Source organism: Meles meles, chromosome 7, assembly GCF_922984935.1.
Source record: "Meles meles chromosome 7, mMelMel3.1 paternal haplotype, whole genome shotgun sequence".
NCBI classification, from domain to species: Eukaryota; Metazoa; Chordata; class Mammalia; order Carnivora; family Mustelidae; genus Meles; species Meles meles.
The window spans coordinates 51,695,354-51,719,395 of NC_060072.1; the positions used below are offsets into that span (position 1 = coordinate 51,695,354).

Consider the following 24,042-nt stretch of genomic DNA (forward strand, 5'->3'; position numbering starts at 1 on the left):
CCATGGCTCAGATTTTCAAACAAAATTCCCCTCCATATTCTAAAGTGACAATGAGCCACTGAACCCTGAGACCGGAACCTCCCTGAGAGTATTCACAAAGCAAGAAGTCAAGCTGTCTATAGACTCTATAAGCCATAATTTCCACATATGTATACTTTCTCAATGTGAGAATGCATTCATATTTTTTTTAAAACTCATTTAAAATTTTTATAGTAGGTTTTTGCTATTATGTATTTTCTCAGTCAACAGCTACTAAAAACACAACTACTAGCATATGGGAGGGTTCCTTTCTTTTAATCAAGTCAGAAATTATTCTTAATACTCTATACTGAACATAAATATGCCATTTCAGACAAATCTTATGAAGTGAATACTATTCTTAGAAACAGAATCATGATACCCCTTTGATCAGGAAGCTAGGCCCTGCAAGCACATTTCCTACACCGGCACCATTTCTCTATTTCACCTGCAGTCACCTCCATACTTTACAAACCTCTGCAGTTTATGCAAATAAAGCCCTTCAATGAAGTAAATTCCCTCTGATTTCCTTCAGAAAGACAGGTATCAAAAAATTAGCTTGTGGTATCCTGATAAACAGCACTCAGTTAGGTTAACACAGTCACAAACGCCAGGTAACAACGCTGCTCCAGGCTACCATCGCCCAGAGTCACAGAGCAAGGTATGGTGGCCCAGGTGACTAACTCAGGTGTTGGAGAACCATGTAGGCAACACTTGAAGAGAGAAGAAATAAAAGGCATTTTGTAAGAAAGAGGTAGGAATGTGATTTATTATAAAGTTTTTATTATAGATTAGGAAATTGTCAACAATTGTCTTGTGGATAAGAACTTGACCATGGCAATAAAAAGTACCCATAGAGGACCAGGGGAAAAAAAAAAAAAGCCAAAGAGTACTTCATCTGATGGGAATCATATTGGCTTCACATTCTTGGGGAAGGTAAAGGGAGGAATGAGGAGGAGACAGTAAAATGTGTGTTTGAAGCTAAATGAACCACTTGTAAGAAGCTCAGAGTACGGAGAAAAGCAAGGCACGGTGATGATGAAGACACTGAAAGTGTTAGTCCTTTATCTTAAGAAAGATAAGCCACTGAAGAAGTTAAGATGGGAAGTAGCAGCAACAATTTCTCTGTTTGGTAAGGTCTCTCTGGCTGCAGGATCCTTCGTTCAAGGCTTCCCACGTACTGTTCATGGAGTGAGTACATGGCGTCCCCCAAACAAGGAAAGCTCATGGACAGAATGCCATATACTGACGGGCCATCGTTCAAAGCTAGAAGAAGCTGCATCTTCCCGATGATGATGCTTTTCCTGTGCTTTTGCTCTTCCACCAGTCAACAAATACTTTCTTTTCCCTTTTATTTTTAGTCTTCCTTCCTCATACATGTTTTATCTCCAGCCCCAATCTCTCCAAGTCACAACCTCACATTTCTGACTTGACTACCCATCTATCTCAACATGAATGTTCTACCAGCACCTCAAATGCAAAAGATCTAAAACAAAATTCATTTTTTACTCCCACCCACAAACTTACTGAGTGCACATTCTTGCAATCACCCAAGTTTAACATCTTCCCATCATTTTTAGTCATGCCTCTCTTTCCCCATCTCCAATTAATTGTCTATTTCTATCTGATCTACCTTAGCAACATCTCTCCAATCCCAACACTATCACCTTAGCTCAGGTCTTTACTCCATATGAAAATCTTCTATAACCTTTCTTTATTAATCCAATGGTTTCTTTCCTGATTCAATTCATCCTCTGAATTATTAGATAATATATTTTATAATCCAACTCTGATTTTGAGGACTTAGCTTGCTAACCCAGTCCAAATTTTCTAGGCTAGTATTAAAAGTATTAATATAAAATTCTAGTATTAATATAAAAATATAAATATTTAAAAAGCATTAATATAAAAATCTAGGACAAACCTAATTTTCAATTTTTATACTTTATCTTCCCACTATTCCCCTTCATATAGCTCCCATGTTTTTCTGTACCTGTCCTCTCTATCTAATCTGGTATATATTGGGTGCTTAACACAAGTCGATTTCCTTCCATATCTGTAGCCTTCCCCACCCATCTCAGTTTGTAGGGAATGATCCTATTGTTCTATATATCTGATCATCACACAGGAAATTAGAATATTCATGGAAAAGCCTGTAACATTTAAAAAACAGACAAGGAATGAGAAAGAAGAGCAATATGATTGAGCTCCAATGTCTGAAGAAGGCAGTGACAAGCAGGATGCCATACAAGCTTCAGAACGTTTGAAAAAGCTGGAATCATTATGCTTGGGATGATGGGTTGCTAACAGCTTATCCAAATTCTTCTAGGTGATTCATTGGTCTAATAGAACTTATAGTCTAGTGAAGAAGATGAGTACATATGGACTTGATAAAGCAAGATGGTAAAATAATGCTTCAATCAAGGTACAAAATGTCTTGGAAACAACAAGGAAATGACAAATTCTAAGAGGTGAAGAAAGCTTCGCAAAGAACCGTGAGATCAAGGCCTGAAAGACAGGTCAGAAGAGAAAAACAAGCCAAGCAGCAGAAGCAGTCTTAAAGAGAGGGAGAGATGGAAAATGCTAGACATGGGTGAGGAACAGGAAAATAACTAAGGAACTCCCTAAACTATTACTATTTTGAATGTCTCTAATTATCACTTGAATAGTTTTAATGAATTTACCCTTAAGAGCTATTTGAGCCCAGCATTTTAATTAAGTGAATTCCTGAAAATATGCAGACAATTATCTGCAGGGTCGATCAGCTCTTATGAAACAGGATTTTCACAAGTCAGGTGAATCCCAGACTGTTTTGTGACTCTTAAATGCGGGGCTACCCTCCATTCACTCCCCAAAGCTTCCTCTTGGGCATTTCAGCATTCCTGCTTCAGTATGAATGAACTGCTCTCATATCCTTGAAAGTGGCAAGGTCTTTCCAATACACAAGGCAATCAAGAGAAAATTATACCCTTTAAGGACAAAGAACCCCATAATACAAAATGTAAAAATGCAAAATCAAATCACATAAATGTCTGCAGTACCTACTACAAAGAACTCCAGCATTAGGAGAACCTTAAGGAAAATCTGTATCAAGATCCAAACTGTGTCTATCAGGTTCTTTCTCTCAGGAATTCAGAACCAAGCCTCAATGATTTAGTCTTTCTCTGCAAACTGAGGGACACATAAATACTCAGGAGCTGCTGAGGAGTCCAATTCAACCATGAATACAGGAAAGCAGGGGGAAAAAATGGTCAGCAAAGAAAGAACAATGAAGCAAAGAAAGGTAGAGAGTACAGACAGGGAAAGTTCCACATTTTCCAGTCCCTGGTCCCTAATATGGTCTGTCTGCATTTAGCGTCCATCGGATTCCTTTCTTTCGTTTTCTTAAAACTAGCTCAAGTTCATTTCTACTACTTGCAACAGAAGCTTAAATGAGATAATAACCAAATCCTCCATAAAGTCAATTGGTTGATTTATTACTGGCCTACTTTTTCTATAATTTCTTTTCTCTTTCTTCGAATTTCCTTAAAAGCCATAAAAGATGACTTTGGTATGCTATAGAGAAAATATGTGAACAAGTATCCAGGACCCTGCTGAGCCTTTTAAAAGAAAAACGAATTGTGCCCAGAAAGGAGAAAATATAGGAATATTCAAAGTAAAGCCTTGAGATATCTGTATAGCAATCACAGATGCTAACAACTGGAAAATTAAATAGCAATCTGATTACCCTCCTATCCAAATTAATTTAATTCTGAATAAACAAGATGGGTAAGTCCAAGTATGATCAATAGGGCATTTTGTAGGAATGTAGGGCATTTCATCTGGAATGCCCCCAAATAACTAGCTACAGCCTCCCAACCACAGAAAGGTTTGGGTGCTCTACAGTGGTATTGCTAACCCAGACACAAATTCCAAAACTGAATACCAAACCATCTTAGGGCCTGGGCTTAACTGCCCCAAAGAGCAGTTAGACATTTACCCTATGACATAACAAGCTTATGGATGAGGGGAAGAGAAAGTAGCAGAAGCTTAATATCATGGAACTCTGTCAACGTATGTGCGTCTGTGCGCATGTGCCAGATATCAAGATGTTCCACAAGCTGGATCCACACCAATCAGATCTGACCACAAGTAGACCAGTTTAACATGTATAGCAAGTCAGAGGTGATAATCAGAAGTCTGAATCAATGTAGCGTAGGCAGCTCTGCAGGATTATATAAACAAAAACAATATTACAGTATCCTGGAGTTCGAAGGGACATGGAGACTATGTCCAACTTCATCACTTTACAGAGAAGGAAGCAAACGTCTGAACCAAATCCCCAACCATAATAAAGTGAGATGACAATGAGCCACCAAACGCTGGCAACAGCTGGTAACACAGGCAAGGTAAAATCAAAGAACTGTGACCAGATAATAGACCAAAAAAGCATTATTTCCCAAAGTTCCTCTTTAATGGCTGAAATTTTATTTTTAATTTAAAAAGGATAAATGTATTAGAAAATGTAGGAAAAAATCTATGCAACTACTCTTGGGATCTTTACTACTATTCTTGTTACTTGAGTTTAGCAAAATAGTAGTAAAGATTTCTGACCTAATTGGTTAACATTTTAGTTAGGATAACTAGTGCTCGCTTCGGCAGCACATATACTAGTTAGGATAACTAGAAGAAGCACCTTAAAAAAACTAAATATCGGGGCGCCTGGGTGGCTCAGTGGGTTAAGCCGCTGCCTTCAGCTCAGGTCATGATCTCGGGGTCCTGGGATCGAGTCCCACATCGGGCTCTCTGCTCAGCGGAGAGCCTGCTTCCCTTCCTCTCTCTCTGCCTGCCTCTCTTGTGATTTCTCTCTGTCAAATAAATAAATCTTTAAAAAAAAAAAAAAAAAAAAAAAAAAAAAAAAAAAAAAAAAAAAAACTAAATATCTATGAGTTGATGCAAAACATAAATGATGCTGTATGTTTGCAACCTTGGCAGATAGGCAATTTAGGCACTGTGACAAAATTCTATATGGCAGAGAACTACTTATTTTAATATAAAAAAATTTCAGATGTTCACATAGGGCCCTAATAAAGTCATCAGAAATTAGACTTATATGTCAGCTGGGACCAAAATTAAAAGAATGAATGTTTAAAGGATCCAAATATAAACTTGGTGTTCAAAAATACTGGCAAGGGCCCACAGTACAGGGGATTTTGGTCTTCAAGGGCTGCTTTACCACAAGTATTAGGTAAGTCAACACATCACTGAGGGGGAAAAAAAAACAACAACAAAAAACATATATTCCCTGGCAGTATAATCCACTCTTTATTGTGCAGCACAGTATTTTCTAGAAGACCACTAATAAAATGTGTAGTTAGAACTTCCTGTATTGCCCAAGAAGTATTATTAAAGATATTCCTAAAATATGAATCCATAAAATGTAGGCTTTCTGAGAAACAGTTCTAGTCAAAAGCAACATGAAATTGGTATCATCACTTAAATTAATGCGCTACACATTTAATAAAGTCAAACATTTTAAAAATCTCCCGTTAATCTAAATTGGCAACTTTATAAGTTACATGAATCCTGAAGATTTTTTTAATAGACTGACTATCTTGTAAAATCTGTTTTGCCGCCAGTGCTGCAAACGGAATATGAAGTGACAGACCAGAGAGTTCTGAATATAATCTATGCTTAACAGAGTCAGCTTCCAACTAATTCATAAGTCCTAATTGCGAGCCATATCTTATGTTGACAGTTTAGTCTACTAGTGGCAAAAAAACAAAAACAAACTAAAATTCCCTAATCTCAACTGAGGAATTACGATTTTTCTTCTCCCGTTCCAGCAAAAACTAAGAACTGAGAAGCTCCGATGATTAGACGCTCATCACAAATATCAAAGTTCATGCAGTTTCACGTGCACCTTAAACTCTACATTTGTAATTTCAAATAATTACCTTTTTACAGCCTTGGAAAAAAATCCTCACTGATATTTTCCACATGATTTAAAGAAAACGATCTTTAAAAATCATCCTCGTAAGACTTCAGATCATAGTCCTAAACCAAGGAAGGCAGGAATGGCACCTTTCGTTCACAGAGTTTGACTTTAAATAGTCCAGTGTAAAACTTAAAAAACACACTCGGATGCTTTTTTCCGCTCAAAAACAAAACAAAACTGGTACCTGGAAAACTCGGGGTTTTGTTCGGTTTGGGCCTATTAAATACCAGCGGGGCCCGCAGGGAGAGAGGGAGCCCGAGCCCCCGGCGCGGGCGACGCGGCTGGCAGGCGACCGTGCGCCTCTGGGTGCCCCCAGCTCGCCGCCCCCAGCTCCGCCCGGCGCCCCACGCCCCTCTGCGCGCAGCGGGAGGAGCGGGCCTGACCTGCGCATTCCCACGCACCCCGGCCCGTTATCCGAGCGGGCACTTCAGTGGGAGCCCCTGCGGCTCGTCCCGCGCCTACCCGAAGCCCGCGCGGCCCCCCTCCCCTGTCTCCTGCGGCTGCCCCGCCAAGCCCCTCCCCGGGGGCCCGCGTCAGGCCAGAGCGTCCCTTCGGCTCAGGTTCGCTCCGGGGACGGGATAAGGTGTCAGCGAGGCGGCCAGACGCCTCCCGTAGGCGGGAGTGAAGCCAGCCTGACCTCCTTCCATCCGCACCCCCCCCCCACAGCCCGCGCGGGGCGCTCCCCTTCAGCGCCCCTCCCCGGCTCAGGACAGGGGGCGTCCCGCAGGAGGCTGAAGGGGGAGCAGCCGGCGCTCGGAAGGGATCCGGGGTCTGGGTCACACCTCAACTCGGCAGAGTTGGGGTGGGAGAGGAGAGGCGAGGGAGAGAGGGAGCCCAAACTTACCTGACTGCGCGGCTCCCCGCGCCACGGCCGTGGCCAGGCAGAGGCAGAGGCAGAGCGAGAGGGGGCGCGGGAGGGTCCGCCGCGGGCTCATGGAAGGGCCAGGGAGCCGCCGCCGCCGCCGCCGTCCGAGCCTCCCTCACTCCCTCACTCCCTCCCTCCCAGGCTCCGGGAGACGGACGGGGCGGCGGGAGGCATGACGGGAAATTCCTGGGCACGGGCAGCCGAGTCCAAATATGAGCATGGGAGAAGAGCGAGGGAGGACCGCGGAGCGCGCCCGCCGCGGACGGGGCCGGCTGCCCGGCCCCGGCCGGCTGCCCGGCCCCGGCGGCCGCCAACTCCCTCCTCCTCCAAATCCTCCTCCTCCACAGCCGCCGCGACGCTGCCGGACGCGAGCGCTAGCAAAAGGTGGAATCGCTCCGCCAGGGAGCATCCCTCTCCGGGGTGGAGGCCCAAGAGCAGAGAATAGCATCCCACCCAGATCCCACCTGAGACCCCTGAGCGGGGTAAAGAAGAGAGAAACCACCACGGGGAGACCAGACAGCGAACGGAGGGCGCGAGGGGAGACGCCTAAGGAGCTTGAGGAGACTCCCGCTGTGCCCAGATCACTGGAGAGCTTTGGTCATGAGAGCATAAAAAGATTTGGCAAGTACTTCTGTAAGTGTGGGAGGGCGAGGCTCAGCGGCACTGCCAGTTCTGCATTCAGGTGAGCCATCTGATACACAACAAATAGGCATTATAAGACGCGAAAGCACCCTCCTGCATTCCAAGGGAGCCTTTATATGGAGTGGAGGCAGGCTTCGTGACAACAGTTTTCATAATAGGTAAATGTTGAGACCGGTTGTCCTTTCTACCACCAACCTCTCTTCTTCCCCTTACACTAGTTTTTGTATTTGTTGTAGCTTGTCTAAAAGGCAGTATTGAAATTCAATGTTCAATATTCAGTATTCAGTATTGAATTGAAATTGAATTGAAATTCAATATTCAAATTCAAAAGGTGCTACCTCGGATGGCCAAATTGTCAGTCCCAGATGTTTAATTACAGGCCCAAGCCACTGGTCCCCTGCCTTTTCTTTGGCACTGATAACTCCTCCGGTAATCAAGTCCAAATGACCCTTAGCTTTTCAAGACAACGTAATTATATCTTAATTACTATAATTTATTATTTTTATTCACACTGGCACGACAGGCCCTGCAGATGCAAGGTGTTATATAGGATTACTTAGGAACATTTTAAGATGCTACAAAAATGATTTATTGATGCAAAATTCTTAAGGGGTAAATGCCAAACAGATTTATTAGAGTGTGGATTATTCTAGTGTGAACTAAAGTGCAGTAATTTGTACATCACACTGCTTGTCTGAAAATGCTGATTTGAAAAGCAGAAACTTCAAAACAAATTTAATTCTAGCAAATTATTAAGGCCCATATGCCAAGAACCACTCCACTTGCAACTAGCTCCCCTTAAATCATCTGGTACTGAGAAACGCCACATCCCATGAATTACTCCTGGCAAATGGGCAGATTTCATCCTTAATATACTAGCAGTTATAATGAGGCTAAGGGCAGATGACCTAAGTAAGCTAAGGGTAAATAAACTATAATACAGTAAATAAGGGATTTAAAAGACACATGGTATTATTCAATTTAGGTACCTAGAAGCTGGGCGGTGGGAGGGGAATACTCAGGAAAACAATTGAATATTCACTCCCTTTTCTCTTTTTTGTATATTTAACTGGGTATTACATAAGTGTCTGTTTTTCTTTAAGACTTATTTTTATTTGAGAGAAAGAGCGCACTCAAGTCAGGGGGAGGGACAAAGGGAGAGAAAGAGAAACAACCTCAGGCAGACTCACTGCTGAGCATGAAGTCCAATGCAGGGCTCTATCCCAGGACCCTGAGATCCTGACCTGAGCTGAAACCAAGAGTTGGACGCTCAACTGACTGAGCTACCCAGGGACCCAAGCATCTGTTTTCCTTAATTCCCTTACAACATCTAACGTAGTTCTTTGCCCATAGTCTAACAGGTTGTTTAAAAACAAAAGGAGGGGCGCCTGGGTGGCTCAGTGAGTTGGGCCTCTGCCTTCGGCGCAGGTCATGATGTCGGGGTCCTGGGATCGAGCCCCACATCGGGCTCTGTGCTCGGCAGGTATCCTGCTTCCCCCTCTCTCTCTGCCTGTCTCCCTACCTACTTGTGATCTCTCTCTCTGTCAAATAAATAAATAAAATCTTTTTTTAAAAAAAGGAAATGAACACAGTAATTTTTGGACTGCTATACAGCAGCTCTGAGCTAAGTGCAGAGAAAAGCTTGTTTCAAAGGACTGTAATAACTATAATAATATTTAAAATTGTTATAAGTTGCATATAAGTTGACCTTATATGCAAAAACATAAAATTATAAACAAGGCATTATCCTACAACCTAATTCATATTAATATAAGTGGAGAGTTAAGTGATTATATTAATTCTACTGACTTGACAGCAAAACCAGCTGCTGATTTTGCTGTCAAAACCAGCAGCTGGTTTTGCTTTTGTTTTTGATTTTTAAGATTCTATCTATTTATTTGAGAGGGGCAGGTGGGGAACGAGCAGAGGGAGAGGAACAAGTGGACTCTGCACTGAGCATGGAGCCCAAGGGCATTCCCCAAGAGCCTGAGATGACAACCACAGCCGAAACCAAGAGTGGGCCCTTCAACCAACCCAACCACCCAGGTGCCCCATCCCTCAACTGTCTTCAAGGCTCCAATATGTATTTTAAAGAGAGGAGCAAAGAGTTGAAGTTACTTGAGTGTGTAACAAGTGCCAGACACTGTGCTAGATGTTTTACCCAGGGTACTTCATTTAATCCTTACAAATATCTCTGAGCTTATTATCCTTTATCCTTATTTTACAACTAAGAGGACCGTGGCATAGATAAATTATGGTACCAGGAAGGGGTGAAGGAGTATTTGAATTCAAAGCTCATTCCAAAATTTTATATACTCTTTTTGCTGTATGAATTTGTCCCATTTTCCGAACTGTAGTCACTGGGCTCTTGTGGTTTTAAGTAACTGGTGTGCACTCAAGTTACCTCAGGTAATAGGGGTAAAGAATACGTGTGGAAATAAGACCAGAGACTTAACCGGCTTGTCGGGTCATCCTTTGTGAGCCTGGGATGTGGAGGCTTTGCCTTTGATAAGCACCAGGAACAGGAAAGGTACTACCCTCTGACCACATTCCTATGAGCTTTGTAATTTAACCACTGATATTTAAATCATATATTTCACATTTTCTCTAACATCTTTTTTTATTATAATCTTAATACCAGTCATGCTAACATATTACCTTAAACATTGTTTGTTTTTAAGACAAAGGACCCAGAAGAGGTAACTGCTTGCCTGCTCCCCATATACCATCCCTTCCCTTAGCCAGTGGTGTGCTGGTAAATTTTTAACAACCAGATCAGGAGGAGGGAGACCTCAATTGTAACAAAAACCAGTTGATGTGGTGTCAATACTCCTACTAGCCTGAGGCAGAGGGGGGCAGAGATGTATGTAACCAGCTGTTGGGCCTGAGAAAGCCAGCCCCAGCATATCACTGCCCCAACTCTTCATAAAACGTCTTCAGAACACAGCCATAATTCAAGTTGCACAACTATAACTGTTTCCTCTTCCTGCCAGTTCTGTGTCTATAGTTCATAATCAAATGCCCCGGAGGGGAGAGTCTGATTCTATCACCATTGTCGTTTTGGGGGAAAGTTCTTACTTGAGGTAATCTCAGAAGCCACTGGGCAGCCTACCGATTGGCTGCCTCTGAGTCAGGTGTCCTCTCCTACTCCAATTGTGACTCAGATGGAAGGCTAACATGCTGCACCACACAGCACCAACGCTGAAGAAACAGACTGCATTGCTACTTCTTAGGGGGTTGTGGTTGGGGCAGCCTTTTTTAAAAGGAGTCTGTAAGCAAGACAGGATTTCAAGCAGTAATCTCTCCAACATACTGTGCTCACTCTTCAATAAGATCCTCTCAGCCACTACACAAAGCTTTGGCCCAGTTTCCACTCCACATACCCCAAGGACCATCTTGGGTGGACGCCAACAACTGCAAACAGGGGAATGGACAGGTTAGGACAAGACAGTACTCAAAATCCCCCAGTCAGAGTGAGAAACCCTAAGTTAGTACTTAAATTCAATGAGTATTTATCAGGCGCCATTTTTTTAAACCAATAATGACTGATCAGAGAGTAAGGGAATTACCTCATAGGAGGATGTAATAGACTCTCCAGGAAAAAGCTTTTCAAACTATACTCAATCCAGACTCCCCAGATTCTGCTTTTCTCTCCTGGGAAATAGAATGGTGTGACCCGCCCATGCTGAAAACACTTTTATACTGGTGGAAGCATGCACCTTGCCTTGGTGTGCTGGGGTGGGAGTAAGGTTGTGGAGAACTATTCTCAACAACATGAGGGACACAGAGTCAATGCTGACTAAGGGAGACACCTGAAATTTTCTCCCGGATTCTGAAAAAGAATTTCCACTTTCATGACACCCTTCCAGTCCCCAGTCATCAGACGTACTGAAAGGACAAGAACTCTATACCGGGTCATGAAGTGGGATCCCTAAACAAAGATGAAGACTGAATTAAAATGAGCATTTTCCAACTTTTCATGGCAAAATAATTTTGCTCCACCTCAAATGGCATTCTTTTATTTTACACAGTTGAAGCCATCCCTTTTGTTGATTAGTTCTGGAGAGATCTGATGTATTTCTATGATTGATGTGCTGCCTGTTTCTACCAGCTTTGGATATACAGATATGCTACAACAAGCAATAGATATTTAATAAGATTTTCAGTATTTTAGAGACTTAAATAATCCTCCCTAGACCAGCAAAGCTGCTTGACTCTTAGCAAGACTGTGTCACATAAAGCAGCACATGCACCATCAACTACATACACAAAATGAAAGAGAAGGGGAAGGGGTAGGATGGAACGTTTTGAGGCACCTTGGTGGTTCAGACAGTTAAGCATCTGACTCTTGGTTTCAGCTCAGGTCATGATCTCACAGGTCGTGGGATGGAGCCCCATGCCCCCCATCCCTGCTCAGTGTGTGTAGGGGGTCTGCCTGAAGATTCTCTCCCTCTCCTCCTGCCCCCACACATGCACACATCCCCTCTAAAATAAATAAATCTTTAAAAAAATGAACATTTTAAGTTGTAAGGAAAATTCTGATAGTGAACTTGATTCTACTCTTTCACTCCATTTCTCAGTGCTTCTTATATGGAGAACATTTAGTCCCAGTGTGTGCATGCAGTGTTTAAAGGTGTGTATTTTTCACATATTTGTCCCTAACCACAAACTACATCCTTTATGTGTTGTTCAGCCAAAGCAGCTTCACTGTGATCCAGAGGTACAGGAAACCCTGGCTGGGTTGGGCCTTCTGGGAAATACCATGTTGCTCTCCAAAATGGTGCCTCCCTAGAGGATTTTCTGTGGTAGTTTTACTTCTGCCTAAATTTCACCCTGCGAACTGCCGTTAATCTCCAAATCAAATAGTTCCACTCACTGGTCAGAGACCTGGGCTTTGGCCTCAGACAGATCTAAATTCAAAGTTGGCTTCCACCATTAAAGCTCATGGGACAATGGGCAAGTTACTTAACTACTCCAAGCTTTGATATTCTTTCTTCTCTGTAGAATGAAAAAATAAAAATATCTACCACTCATGATGCTTAGCACTTAGTCGCATGATAGCTAATGGTAAGTCCTTAATAAATATCAATATAATACTAATATTATTAACTTTTATCATCACTTACCAACTTTCAATCACCAGAGTCACTCTTTGCCTTTAAGCTTTATCTAATATGACTTCCTGTCTGAAATGAATCATGGTTTCTCGTCATAGCTCAGAGTCCTACATTTGTATTCATAATCACCTCTTAAGGAAATCTGTTGAGATTTAGTTAATTCTTTCAACACATGTTTTCTTCAAAAACTTTTTTATATTTACACCCAGGTTTAGTAATAGTAAATGTTTTCAAATATGTTTTTAAGTCTTCACTTCCTCAAAGGAATCATATTAGAAGGCTACACTTATCATTACTCAAACTACTTTGTGAAAACCACTTTTAGATTTGCCATCAAAATATGTGATGAAATTTTTAAAATATCTTCAACACAGGAAAATCATCTTTGCATTCATTCATTCTACAAATATTTACTTAATGCTTACTATGAGCTGGAGAGACAATAAGGTAAACTGGCAAGATACTTAGTATATTAAAGTGATAACTGCTAACAAGAGAAATAAGGCAGGGAAGGTTGCTAAAAGCGTTGGTAAAGTAACATTAAAGACATACAAAAAAGAAGGAAGCCATGCTGGTGTTTGAGAGAAGAGGAACAGCAAGCAAAGAGGAAACACCCAAAGCAGAGGTAGACCTGCCCTGAAGGAGGACTATCCAGGAGGCTGCCATGGGGAGAAAAGGGGCTGTGGAGGGAGCATCAAAGGTTGTGGCCCAAGAGACAATCATGTAGGGTCTTATGGGTCATTTATAAGGATTTTGGCTTTTTTGGTAGTGAGATGGGAGGCTCTAATAGGCTTTCCACAGAAGCAACATGATCTGATTTATGTCTTCACAGAGAACTTTCTTTGGCTGTTCTTTTAAGGAGTGCAGAGACAGAAGGGGAGACCAATCAGGAGGTTCATGAAGTAATCCAGGTGAGAGGTAACTGTGACTTGGGGTAGGGAAGCAGTGGAGATGGCAAAAAGGGATCAAACTGAAGATGTATTTGGAAAGAAGGACCCCCAAGATTTGCTGACATACCAAATGTAGGGTTTGAAAGAAAGTTAAGAACATCTCTATACTTTTTCTCCTTTTCCTTTTCCACCCTCCCTGAGCATTACAGAATGGCCATTTCATGAGATAGATAGGGATGACGTGAAAGTGGGTGGTGGGATAGTTTATTAGCAGCTCAGTTTTCCACATTAAGTTTGAAATGGCTTTTAGACACATAAGATAATATTTATCTAGACAACTAAATATGAAAGTCACACGTATAGAGGGATGACTGGGTTACAGATAGCATAGAAATATATATAAATCATAAGACATCCATAGGTTGATTTGAAAAAAAAAGGGGGGGGCAGCAAGGGCACTATTGGGAATGCAAACTGGTGCAACCACTGTGTAAAACAGTATGCAGATTCCTCAAAAAATTAAAAACAGAACTATCCTATAACCCAGGAACCACACTACTGGATATTTACCCCCAAAATACAAAAACATTAATTTGAAGGGATACATGCACCCGCTTATTGCAGCATTATTTACAATAGCCAAACTGTAGAAGCAGCCCGGATATCCATTAATGCACAAAGATGACGGTGTGTGCATAGAATAGAATATTATTTGGTTGTCTTGCCGTTTACAATGGCATGAATGGGGCTAGAGTGTATCATGCTAAGTGAAATAGGCCAAAGAAAGGCAAATATGATAAGATTTCACTCATGTGTGGAATTTAAGAAACAAAAAAAATGAGCAAAGGAAAAAAAGACAAATGAAGAAACAAATAACAGAGAACAAACTGATGGTTAACAGAGGGAGGGTGAGATAGGGGACATAAGGGATGGGGATTAAAGAATGCACTTATCATGATGAAAAAAATAAGATAAAATGATTTTTAAAAAGGGAAAAAAAAAAAGACGGTGAGACTAAAGAGGTTGGAGGAAAAGTATGGAAGCCTGAGAGGCAAATGAAGCTCTATTTTTTTTGAGAACACACTTGATTTGTGGAAAAAGACAAAATTTAGAACCAAACAGAATAGATGAATAGCCACACTATTATTCCTTTTATGTTTTCAAATGAGTAAACATAAAATATTAATGATTTTTATTACTATAAGGACTGACAGTGAAACACCTTAATAGTCTCTAAATATTGGAGAACAGCAGCAATGGAATATGGGTATATTCTGGCACGTGACCACATTGCAAAGCCATCCCTATAGGTCAAATGGCCAAACATCCAAGAGTTGTGGTTTGTAACTGACAGCTAAGGGCGGAAGGGCACAAGAACATCTCTTCAGAGATAGAGAAACCTTTCTGAGGTTCAAATATATACAGTTTTCAAGCTATAGCTTAAAGTATTGTACCAAAATTGATTTTATTAAGTTGGTGATCCATATAAGTAGAGAGAGAAATAAACTTGCAGTTGACAGATTTCTATTCATTCTCTGGCTGTGCCAAGTGATAGTTGTGTATGACTTTCTAATTCATATGTCTGGGATTTAGTGACCTTACCTTTGAAATGTAAGCAATAATTTTTAAGAAGCAATCTGCCCTGCCTCTTCTGCAAGATGTTGGTGGGAGTCGAATGATATGAGGGGCTTTCGAACTACTGATGTCTAAAGGAAAAGTCAGGATTGAAGCAAGGTGCATTTTTCTAAATTCACCCACTTTTGTTTCTTTGTATAAGCCACAGTTCTTTACATAGCTTGAAGATGCCTCTTTGAGATTCTGATAAAAGAAAAACGTCCCCAAAGAAAATGCATAACATACACACAAATTTAGTATACAATTGTACACTGAAAATCCCTTTGGAGCATAATTTCTTGTGTGGAAGAGAAACTTAATGAAATTCTTTTTAAAAAACTTAGTGTGTGGTAGGCGGTGGGGGTAAATCAGAAGAGTAGTGTTGGGAAGGCCACCCAGGCAGGTGCAGATACCCAGATTCGAGGTAGGGTCCCTACTCTAAGTAGTGGCAGTATGACAGGAGTTGCCAGATAAAACTCAGGATACGCAGATAAATCTAAATTCTAAACACCAAATAATTTTTATTATGTCCTAAATATTTCATGGAGCATTATTCATAATTTATCTGAAACTCAGTGTAACTGGACATACTATACTTTTATGTGCTAAATCTGGCAACCCTAGAGAAAAACTGGTGAACTTATTCCTCCCTTCAACCTCTTATTTCTCTGAGGCAGATTCTGAAACAAATGTGTGCAACGTGACCACTGAGAAATGGAGAGAAAGTCATTAAGATCTAGTCCAGTTCTTTGGTGGTTCCTGAAGAGACATAAAGACGTCTAATAGTTCTTCACAGACCTATTTATTTTCCCGCCAGGGCATGAACCTTACTAATATTGTGGCTATATCCTATTCTCAATATATGGGTTTTATATGGTCCCGTCTGATCTACATGAAAGCGTGTATAGCTGGGATTGAGTCCCACATCAGGCTCCCAGCTCAGGAGGATCCTGCTTCTCCCTCTGCCTCTGCCCCTCCCTCCTGCTCATGCTTGTGCTCTCTTGCTCTCTCTCTCCTCTCAAAAAATAAAATCTTAAAAAATAAAAAAAAAAAAGAGTTGGAAGACCCATAGTCAGCTTGTCCATCACCCCCTCCTACATACGTGCACACACGTGCACAGACACATGTGAAACTAGGCAGGTAGTTTCTTCTCTACACAGCCCAAATCCGTAGCCTTCCTTGACTACACGGTGTATGGTATCAGCAGAAAGGAAGATGGGCTCAGACAAGAATGTCCCTTTCAGTGAAGGATTAGAGACAGTTGAAAGATTCAAAGAAGGAAATCTTTCTGAGGTGGTAATACAAACCTGAAAGCAGAACAGGCAGGAGCATTCAGGAAGGTGCTTTCTCAGTCTAAAAGCTTCCAGCCCTTAAGGTCTTATCCCCTGGGTGATGCAACTGAAAACCCAAAGTAGTGCTGGAGGGCTCTAACCTGTATCTTCCCTACTTTTGTGATTCTGTCTGAAATTATCTTCTCCAGGTGCTGGTGTCTCATTTGTGGAGGCTAAAAGGTCAAGATAGCAAGGAGAAAGTAGTATGGTTTCAACCCATTCTTCTTGTAAACAGAGGGACAGACTAGGATTCAGAACTGATGATCAACAGTATTTCAAGAACAGACCTTGGGGCTCCTGGGTGGCTCAGTTGGTTAAGCGTCTGCCTTTAACTCAGGTCATGGTCCCCGGCTCCTGGGATCCAGTCCCACATTGTTTTTCCCTCTGCCTGCCTGCCGCTCCCCCTGTTTGTGCTCTCACTCTGTATATATCAAATAAGTAAATAAAATCTTTAAAAAATTTTTTAAAAAGAACAGCCCACAGTACACATGGCTGAGGAGCATTTTGGAGAAGACAGGTGGATGAAAAACTAAGGCCAGTCTTCATGATTGACCTATGGCTTAGTGAAAGCTGCCCTTGGGCAAAAGTGGATATTGAGCTATGGAGCAAGACTTGGATACAGACTGAATTCTCAGCACTAACAGAATACAGGAAAGGAGAGTAGAGTCTTCTTTTGCAACTTCCTATAGTGTAATGAGTGCTTAATAAACACTGTTGACTGAACCTTCAGATGGGGTTGGGAGGTTGGAAAGGGTACTGTTGAAGGGGGAGGGAGGGAGGTGGTAAATTTGTGCATGTTTCAACTCTCATAGGAAAAACAAGTGGACCAAATAAAACTATCATCCATTTATCTTCCCACAGTGGCACAAAATGAAAAAAAGAAAATGTTCCCTCTAAAAAAAAGTTCCTTCTATATTCTGCTCCCAGTAGTAACAATTACAACTAGAACTACATGTAAAATTGGCTTACATTAATGAAAATACGTATTATATAAAAACCAAAGCTCTGAAAACTCAAAATATTCAGGGGAAAGAAACCCCAAAGAGACATTTGCTATAGTGCGTGGAGTAAAAGCAAAACATTTAAATAATAAAAACATCTTCCAAATGAATCAAATGATGCTCAGCTTTAGGTAACTTTAGGTTACTTCACATCAATAAAGAAAAACACATCAGGAAGTATAAACCTCAAGTAAGCAATGATGTTGTAAATATGAATGAAAAAGCTCTGAACTATTTCCAGCTTTGCCTCTAAAATTCCTTTGGTCTGACGGCAGAACATATTATTTCCTGTTCTCATACTCTGTGGGAAATAACACACCCATTTCAATCTTTGTCACTTTTTTCCTGTATCAACATCCACAGGAGGAATGATTTTGGTGCTGCCTACCCGAGGTTGAGAGCTCAGATCCATAAGCCATCTGGCAACGAATCTCAAACTTTTGTCAGAGTTACCTGGAGAGCCTGTTACTATCGTGGGATCTTCTCCAGATACAGTGATTCAGCAGGCTTGGTGAAGGAGTCAGGAATCTGCATTTCTAACAAGTACCCCAGATGATTCTAGAAGAGGTGGTTCACATGTCCTTTTTGAGAAATTCAGGTTTAGAGTAACCAGAGTAATTTTTCATGTCTGCTTTCTAATCAAGGAGAGTAAGTTTCAAACTCTCTTTTCTGTAATGCCCATAACAGGGGTAAACAGGATTATAGGAAAATACATGCGAGCATATATAACAAAGCTTCATGACCTTTACAAAATATGTATGTTTACTCATAATCCAAATAGAAAATTCAAATAACTAGAATTTTCACTTTACCCTACATTAAGTGAGGTTCATTATGAAATGAGGCACTGCAAGATTCTGACTTTCCTCCTGAGTCATCAGGGATTAAATTAAGCTCCCCAGAGTTTTAGCACTATGAATATTTTATTGTATTCTTTGAAAATTGGTTATTTAAAATCAGATTATAACCCTTAGGTAACTGAAGTAACTAAATTCATTAAGATCTAGCTTTAAAAATTACTCCAGCCAAACAGGAATTTTTGTATTAATCTAATACTAGAATATGATCTACTGTATTATAAGTACATATTTTTTTTCCTGAACATAATGAAAATAGCATACTTCTCTAAACCTATCAGTTACATGGCAATATTTATCCCACCAATCTCCAAATATCATAAGCTCTGTCTTATAATGAAATAGTATTTTAAGTATATTCAGCTGCCCTTAAGGAAAACCAAGAAAAGCGATTTTGACTTTTTCCATGTTATCAAAGCATAATGGAAAATGAAAATGGTAATTTTGTATATAATTAGACTATTATTGAGATATGACACATTGTAATTTTGAAAGTGTTGTTTTATTTAAATGTGGAACTATGTATAATTTACAATGATGAATAACAGAATGAGTGTACATACAAGGCTTGTGGCTAGCTCTTCAAATGTAAGGAGAGGATTCAACCCACAGGACTGCTCACAGAAGCAGTCTCTCCTGCTCATTCACTGTCTGCCCTTCATTCATCTGTTGCTCCTGGGATCTTCCAAGGATGTACACCAAACTGTTACCATATGTATACTGCATAAAATTAACTTCTAAGACTCCTATAATTAAAAGATTATACCAGCCTTTATGTTTAGTGTCACAGTAAGGAACATTTTAAACAGGACTGACTGTAGACAATCATTGGTGAAATACAACTGATCCATTCCAGTCAGGAGCTGACACAACTCTAGTGACCAGCACTACCATAGTTCTGATGATGATAATTCTAGAACAGTCATAGCTGAGATCTGAATCTCAGTGTTTTCACATTGAGAAAAATAAATTTACATTTAGATTTGCTGCCTTTTTTAAAGCAGAAGCACTGATCATAAAAAGGAATTATTCTGGGACACAATAGTTGGGAAAAACTAACAATAAAATGAATAATTTAGGAGACACGAAAGACTATATCATTTCAAAGTAAGATAAAATGGGAGAATACATTAGTTTTATTTTATTTTTTTAAAGATTTTATTTATTTGACAGACAGAGATCACAAGCAGGCAGAGAGAGAGAGGAGAAAGCAGGCTTCCCGTGGAGTAGAGAGCCCGATGCGGGGCTCGATCCCAGGACCCTGGGATCATGACCTGAGCTGAAGGCAGAGGCTTTAACCCACTGAGCCACCCAGGCGCCCAATACATTAGTTTTAAAAGAACAAAAATTGTTAATAGTGAAGAACAAAAAAGCTTTTTCTTTTATTTATGTTTCAGAAATAAAAGAAGTCAAAACTTAGATTTCAAAACTATACCCGACAGGGACATACCAGAGAACTTAATATTAATATGTTTATTTTAGGTTTTTGGTAAATTTTTTTTATGAGATTTAAGAAGTTCCCTACTAGTTTGCTAAGAATTACTTTTTTTATGAAAAGGGATCGGGGATGTTGAATTTTGTTAGATGGTTTACTGCATCTAAATGAGGTGATCATATTTATTTCATTTATTCTGTTAATGGGACAAATTATATTGATTTTCTAATGTTAAACCAGTCCCGCATTCTTTGGAATACATCCCACATGGTCATGATGTATAATTCTTAGTTGTGTGTTGCAGGATTTGGTTTGCTGGCCACTTTAGTTTGTTTGGGACTTTTGCATCTTTGTTCAATGAGACTGGCCTATAAATTTTCCTTTTCTGTTTTCTGCATGTTAATCAGGAGTGCACCCCATTTTTCTGCTTGCTGGGATAGGGAATATGTCATTTAAAAAGGAAAACACTGAAGAGATTATACATGTTCAAAGGTATGTCTTGTGCATGATCATTGTTAAGAGTGACTACAATGAAGAAAAGCAAAGGGATGTTAAAAAAAAAAATCACATTTTCAAGCAGTTTGTCTCACAGACCTTGATTTAGAAATGGTAACCAGGATATTATATGATGGGAATTTTACATTATTTCATTCCATTCTCTCAACCATACAATTACCATTGTTTTAAAAATGAGGAAACTGAGTCTTAGACTACTTAAATAACTTGCCTAAGGTCATACAACTAGTATGTGTCAATGCTGAAATTTGAGCATGGCTCTCACTCCAGGGACTGTGCTCTTAAACACACTTCCTTTTTTCCTCTCTCAGTGCAGGGATCCAGTGTTTTGGAAGACTTTTCATACACCTGCTAACAGTAAAAACCCACAGATCTGTAGCTAAAATAAATATAGCTCTTTTCCAAAATGTTGAAATTATAAAAACTCTAAAATGCTTGAGCTTCACTGCAAAAGGTTGGTAATGATTCAAAATATACTAACGGAGGAGATCAATTTTAGTATATGTGCTGCCGAAGCGAGCACTAACGGAGGAGATCAAATTAAGAAAATAGACTAGAAATAATTATGGGAATCCTAATTAAGGTAAACATTTAAATATATGTAATAGGGGCAACTGGGTGGCTCAGTGGGTTAAGCCTCTGCCTCAGCTGAGGTCATGATCTCAGGGTCCTGGGACTGAGCCCCAAATCAGGCTCTCTGCTCAGCAGACAGCCTACTTAATAAAAAATATATATATGTAATAAATGTTAATGGAAATTTTGTATAATACATACATAATTCAACAGATTAGACTTCACTGCTAAATTTCAGAGTAGTTCCCACCAACTGCATGTATATAGTATATTCCTTTCACGCCAGACAAAATTTTTAATTTCTAACAACTCTAATATCAAAATTCATTTTAGCATTAATGGGATCTTTAAAAAAAAAATCACTTATGGTTCGCCTCCCCTCCCCAACCATAAGAGACTATGTACTCTGAAAAACAACCTGAGGGTTTTGAAGGGTCAGGGGTGGGAGGTTGGGGGAACAGGTGGTGGGTAATGGGGAGGGCACGTTTTGCATGGAGCACTGGGTGTTGTGCAAAAAGAATGAATACTGTTACACTGAAAAAATCAATAAAATGAAAAAAAAAATCACTGACAAAGTTCCAAAGAAAAATAAATTATGTCTATTTGCATGAAGTCCAATTTCTGCCAGGGGACTTATGTTTGCTTCTACCTGGGTGAACACTATGTTTTCTCTTTGCTTGAAGCTTTCTGGGCCCATGGTGGTTGGTTGTAGGAATTGGAACCATACTCTGAAAGAAGACCAACAGGCTTCTTTGCTGTCCCTTTCCAGAGACAGGTCTAGTTATCATTTATCCTGACTCTGCTTAGTTTTATGCCAGGATCTTCTATCAGAATTCGGATCTTGGGTGTTTTTTTTTTGTTGTTGTTTTCTTCCTTACTGCCAGAGAAAATGATCCCTCTTCCAATTAAGAGGATCTTAGATGGCATACAGTATATTTAAATAATGTACATGCAATTTAAGCAGCACACAGACAATATTTTCCATACCTTATTCTCCAAAGACATTATTTTAATGATTGCCCATGATTCCATCATATGATAATCCATAATCCATTACTTTCACTTTTGTAGAATTGCTTCTCGTTTGTATTACAGTATAGAGCTGTAATGAATATCATTTTCATATCTCTTCATGTCACTTCTTTCAGAATAAACTCCTAAATTAAAACACAAGATCAAAGTGTATAAAGATTAAAACATTTTTTAAATGTATTACCAAACTGACCTATAAAAATGCTCATCACTTTACACAAATACCAGCATTTATGTAAGTGTCCTGTTTCCCCTAAACTAAAATAAAATCTGTCAAATTTCTTATGTAACTTTCTCAGTTGTTAATGTGCGTTTACATCTGCAGCTGAATATTTCATATATTTATCGGTCATTTGCAGCTCTTGTCAATCATCTCCTGATGTCATTTGGCTATTTTCTATTGAGATGTTTGTCTTCTAGGTTAAAATGATTCTTATTTGTAGAATGTTATTGAAAATCATATATACTGTTACTGCTAATATCTTCCCATTTGCTTATTTTTAAATTTGTTCTTAGAACTTTTAGATATACTCATTTTTGTTTAAATACAACTACAGGGAACATTATTTTCTGATTTCTTTCTGTCTGTGCTAACCCCTGTATCAAATGTTTTCCTCTTCGTTATTTTATGACTACTTCTCAACTCTTTATTCCTCCTGGAATTTATCTGGGCATGTGTAACGGACTAGAACAGGCTAAAACTGCAAAAGGCTGATACTAATGTAAATTAGTGATACAGTCCAATATGAAAATAGAACTGGAGTGAATTCAGAGATTCAGGAAAAAGTCTAACCTGCCCCTCATCCATTCTCTGCTACAATCTGCGATTTTCTTCCCTAAACCAAAGGACTCTTTGCTAATGATATTATTCATGTTCCCATTGTTTGCAGCTAATTGCTTAGGACAGTGGTCCCCAACTTGTATTTATGGCACAGAAAGAAAAGGAAAATCATTGTACGGTGCACAGTTAAAAAGCAGAGACTAACAACTGCCAGAGTCAAGGAGGCCCTGAGCTCCACCACTCGAAGGGCACATTAGCACATCTGGACCAATTTGTGGCATACCACTTGAGGAGGTCTGTTTCAGAACAGCTCTGCTATTTATGTTCCTCTGATAAAATGCCCTTCTCCACTGACAACATTGCTAGGGTTCTAGAAAACAGATGCTGGTAATGATGTAGAGAAGCCCAACTATGACTAAACAAAATAAGCATCAGGAAACCATTCTCCTGCTCTTTTGTCCTGGACCTTGGCAAGATAAGGAGCGGATACTAAACTTCAAAAAAACAACCCAACACTTGTTCTGTTATTGGAACATATGCAATCTTTGTGAAAGATATCCTTTCTCAGCCAAGTTAGTCTAAGGAAACTGAGTGACTCTCATGATGTGGAAGTATCTGGTCATTAAGATAATGTCACTTCTAAGTGACTACAAGCCAAGGGTCTGTGCCTCTTCAAAGGAGACAAAGAGTTGCAGGAGCCAAAGGACTGGCATTAGTTACATTATGGCTCTTTTTCTCTTAATTTTTTTTAACTTTTAGAGAATGATCCACTTTCCCTGCTCATATTTAAAGTCACCTTAGGGGCGCCTGGGTGGCTCAGTAGGTTAAGCCTCTGCATTCGGCTCAGGTCATGGTTTCAGGGTCCTGGGATCTAGCCTCACAGGGCTCTCTCCTCAGCAGGGAGCCTGCTTCCCGCCTCTCTCTCTGCCGCTCTGACTATTCGTGACCTTTCTCTCTGTCAAATACATAAGTAAATAGGATCTTTAAATAAATAAATAAATAAAGTCACCTTAAAGGTTAAAAAAAAAAAAAGCCACCTTTATCATACACTGAATTCTTATATACCAAAGTGCCCTCATAATTCAAGTATTTATTGGCCATGTAATCTGTTTTTGGTGTTGAATCATAACATAATAAAATACTCTTAGAAAAAGTCTGGGCCTCCTCTAATATCTTTCTCTGCTTCACAGTATCGTCCATGTTCACGCCTGTGTTTCCCAATGTCTTGCAAGCTGTGCAATGAAAAATCATTACAACTAAAACTAAAACAATTACAATATTGAACTAGCAAATCTCACAAAATATGTAGGGCTTTCATGAGGTTGATAAACGTGATGGAAAACTATTCAAATTGTGAACATAGCTATAGAACGTGTCAGTCCAGTTAGCTAGC

General features: G+C 40.0%; 2 protein-coding genes and 1 long non-coding RNA gene across 5 annotated transcripts in view; 1 reads left to right on the top strand and 2 right to left on the bottom strand.

The window, feature by feature from the left end:
* Positions 1-7,043, bottom strand: part of MSRB3 (methionine sulfoxide reductase B3) — a 164,831-nt gene extending 157,788 nt beyond the window's left edge. Inside the window, exon 1 of one of the 2 annotated variants that reach the window (XM_046010781.1) lies at positions 6,840-7,043. In XM_046010781.1, coding sequence (XP_045866737.1) covers positions 6,840-6,930 — 91 coding nt within the window. In that variant the 5' untranslated portion in view covers positions 6,931-7,043. The remainder of the gene's footprint in view (positions 1-6,839) is intronic. The other variant, XM_046010783.1, reaches the window with a different exon arrangement.
* Positions 7,044-7,213: 170 nt separating this feature from the next.
* On the top strand, positions 7,214-18,751 carry LOC123945842. Its single transcript, XR_006819509.1, has 3 exons — positions 7,214-7,542; positions 13,452-13,530; positions 17,819-18,751. It is a non-coding gene; the product is annotated as an uncharacterized LOC123945842 (long non-coding RNA).
* Positions 18,752-18,854: 103 nt separating this feature from the next.
* The window catches only part of LEMD3 (LEM domain containing 3), a 78,920-nt gene continuing 73,732 nt past the window's right edge, over positions 18,855-24,042 (bottom strand). Inside the window, exons 14-15 of one of the 2 annotated variants that reach the window (XR_006819507.1) lie at positions 21,824-21,993; positions 18,855-19,058 (exon numbers count right to left, since the gene is read on the bottom strand). The gene's annotated coding sequence lies outside the window, so the exon portion shown is untranslated. Of the gene's footprint in view, positions 19,059-21,398; positions 21,994-24,042 lie in introns of those variants that run through there. The other variant, XR_006819506.1, reaches the window with a different exon arrangement.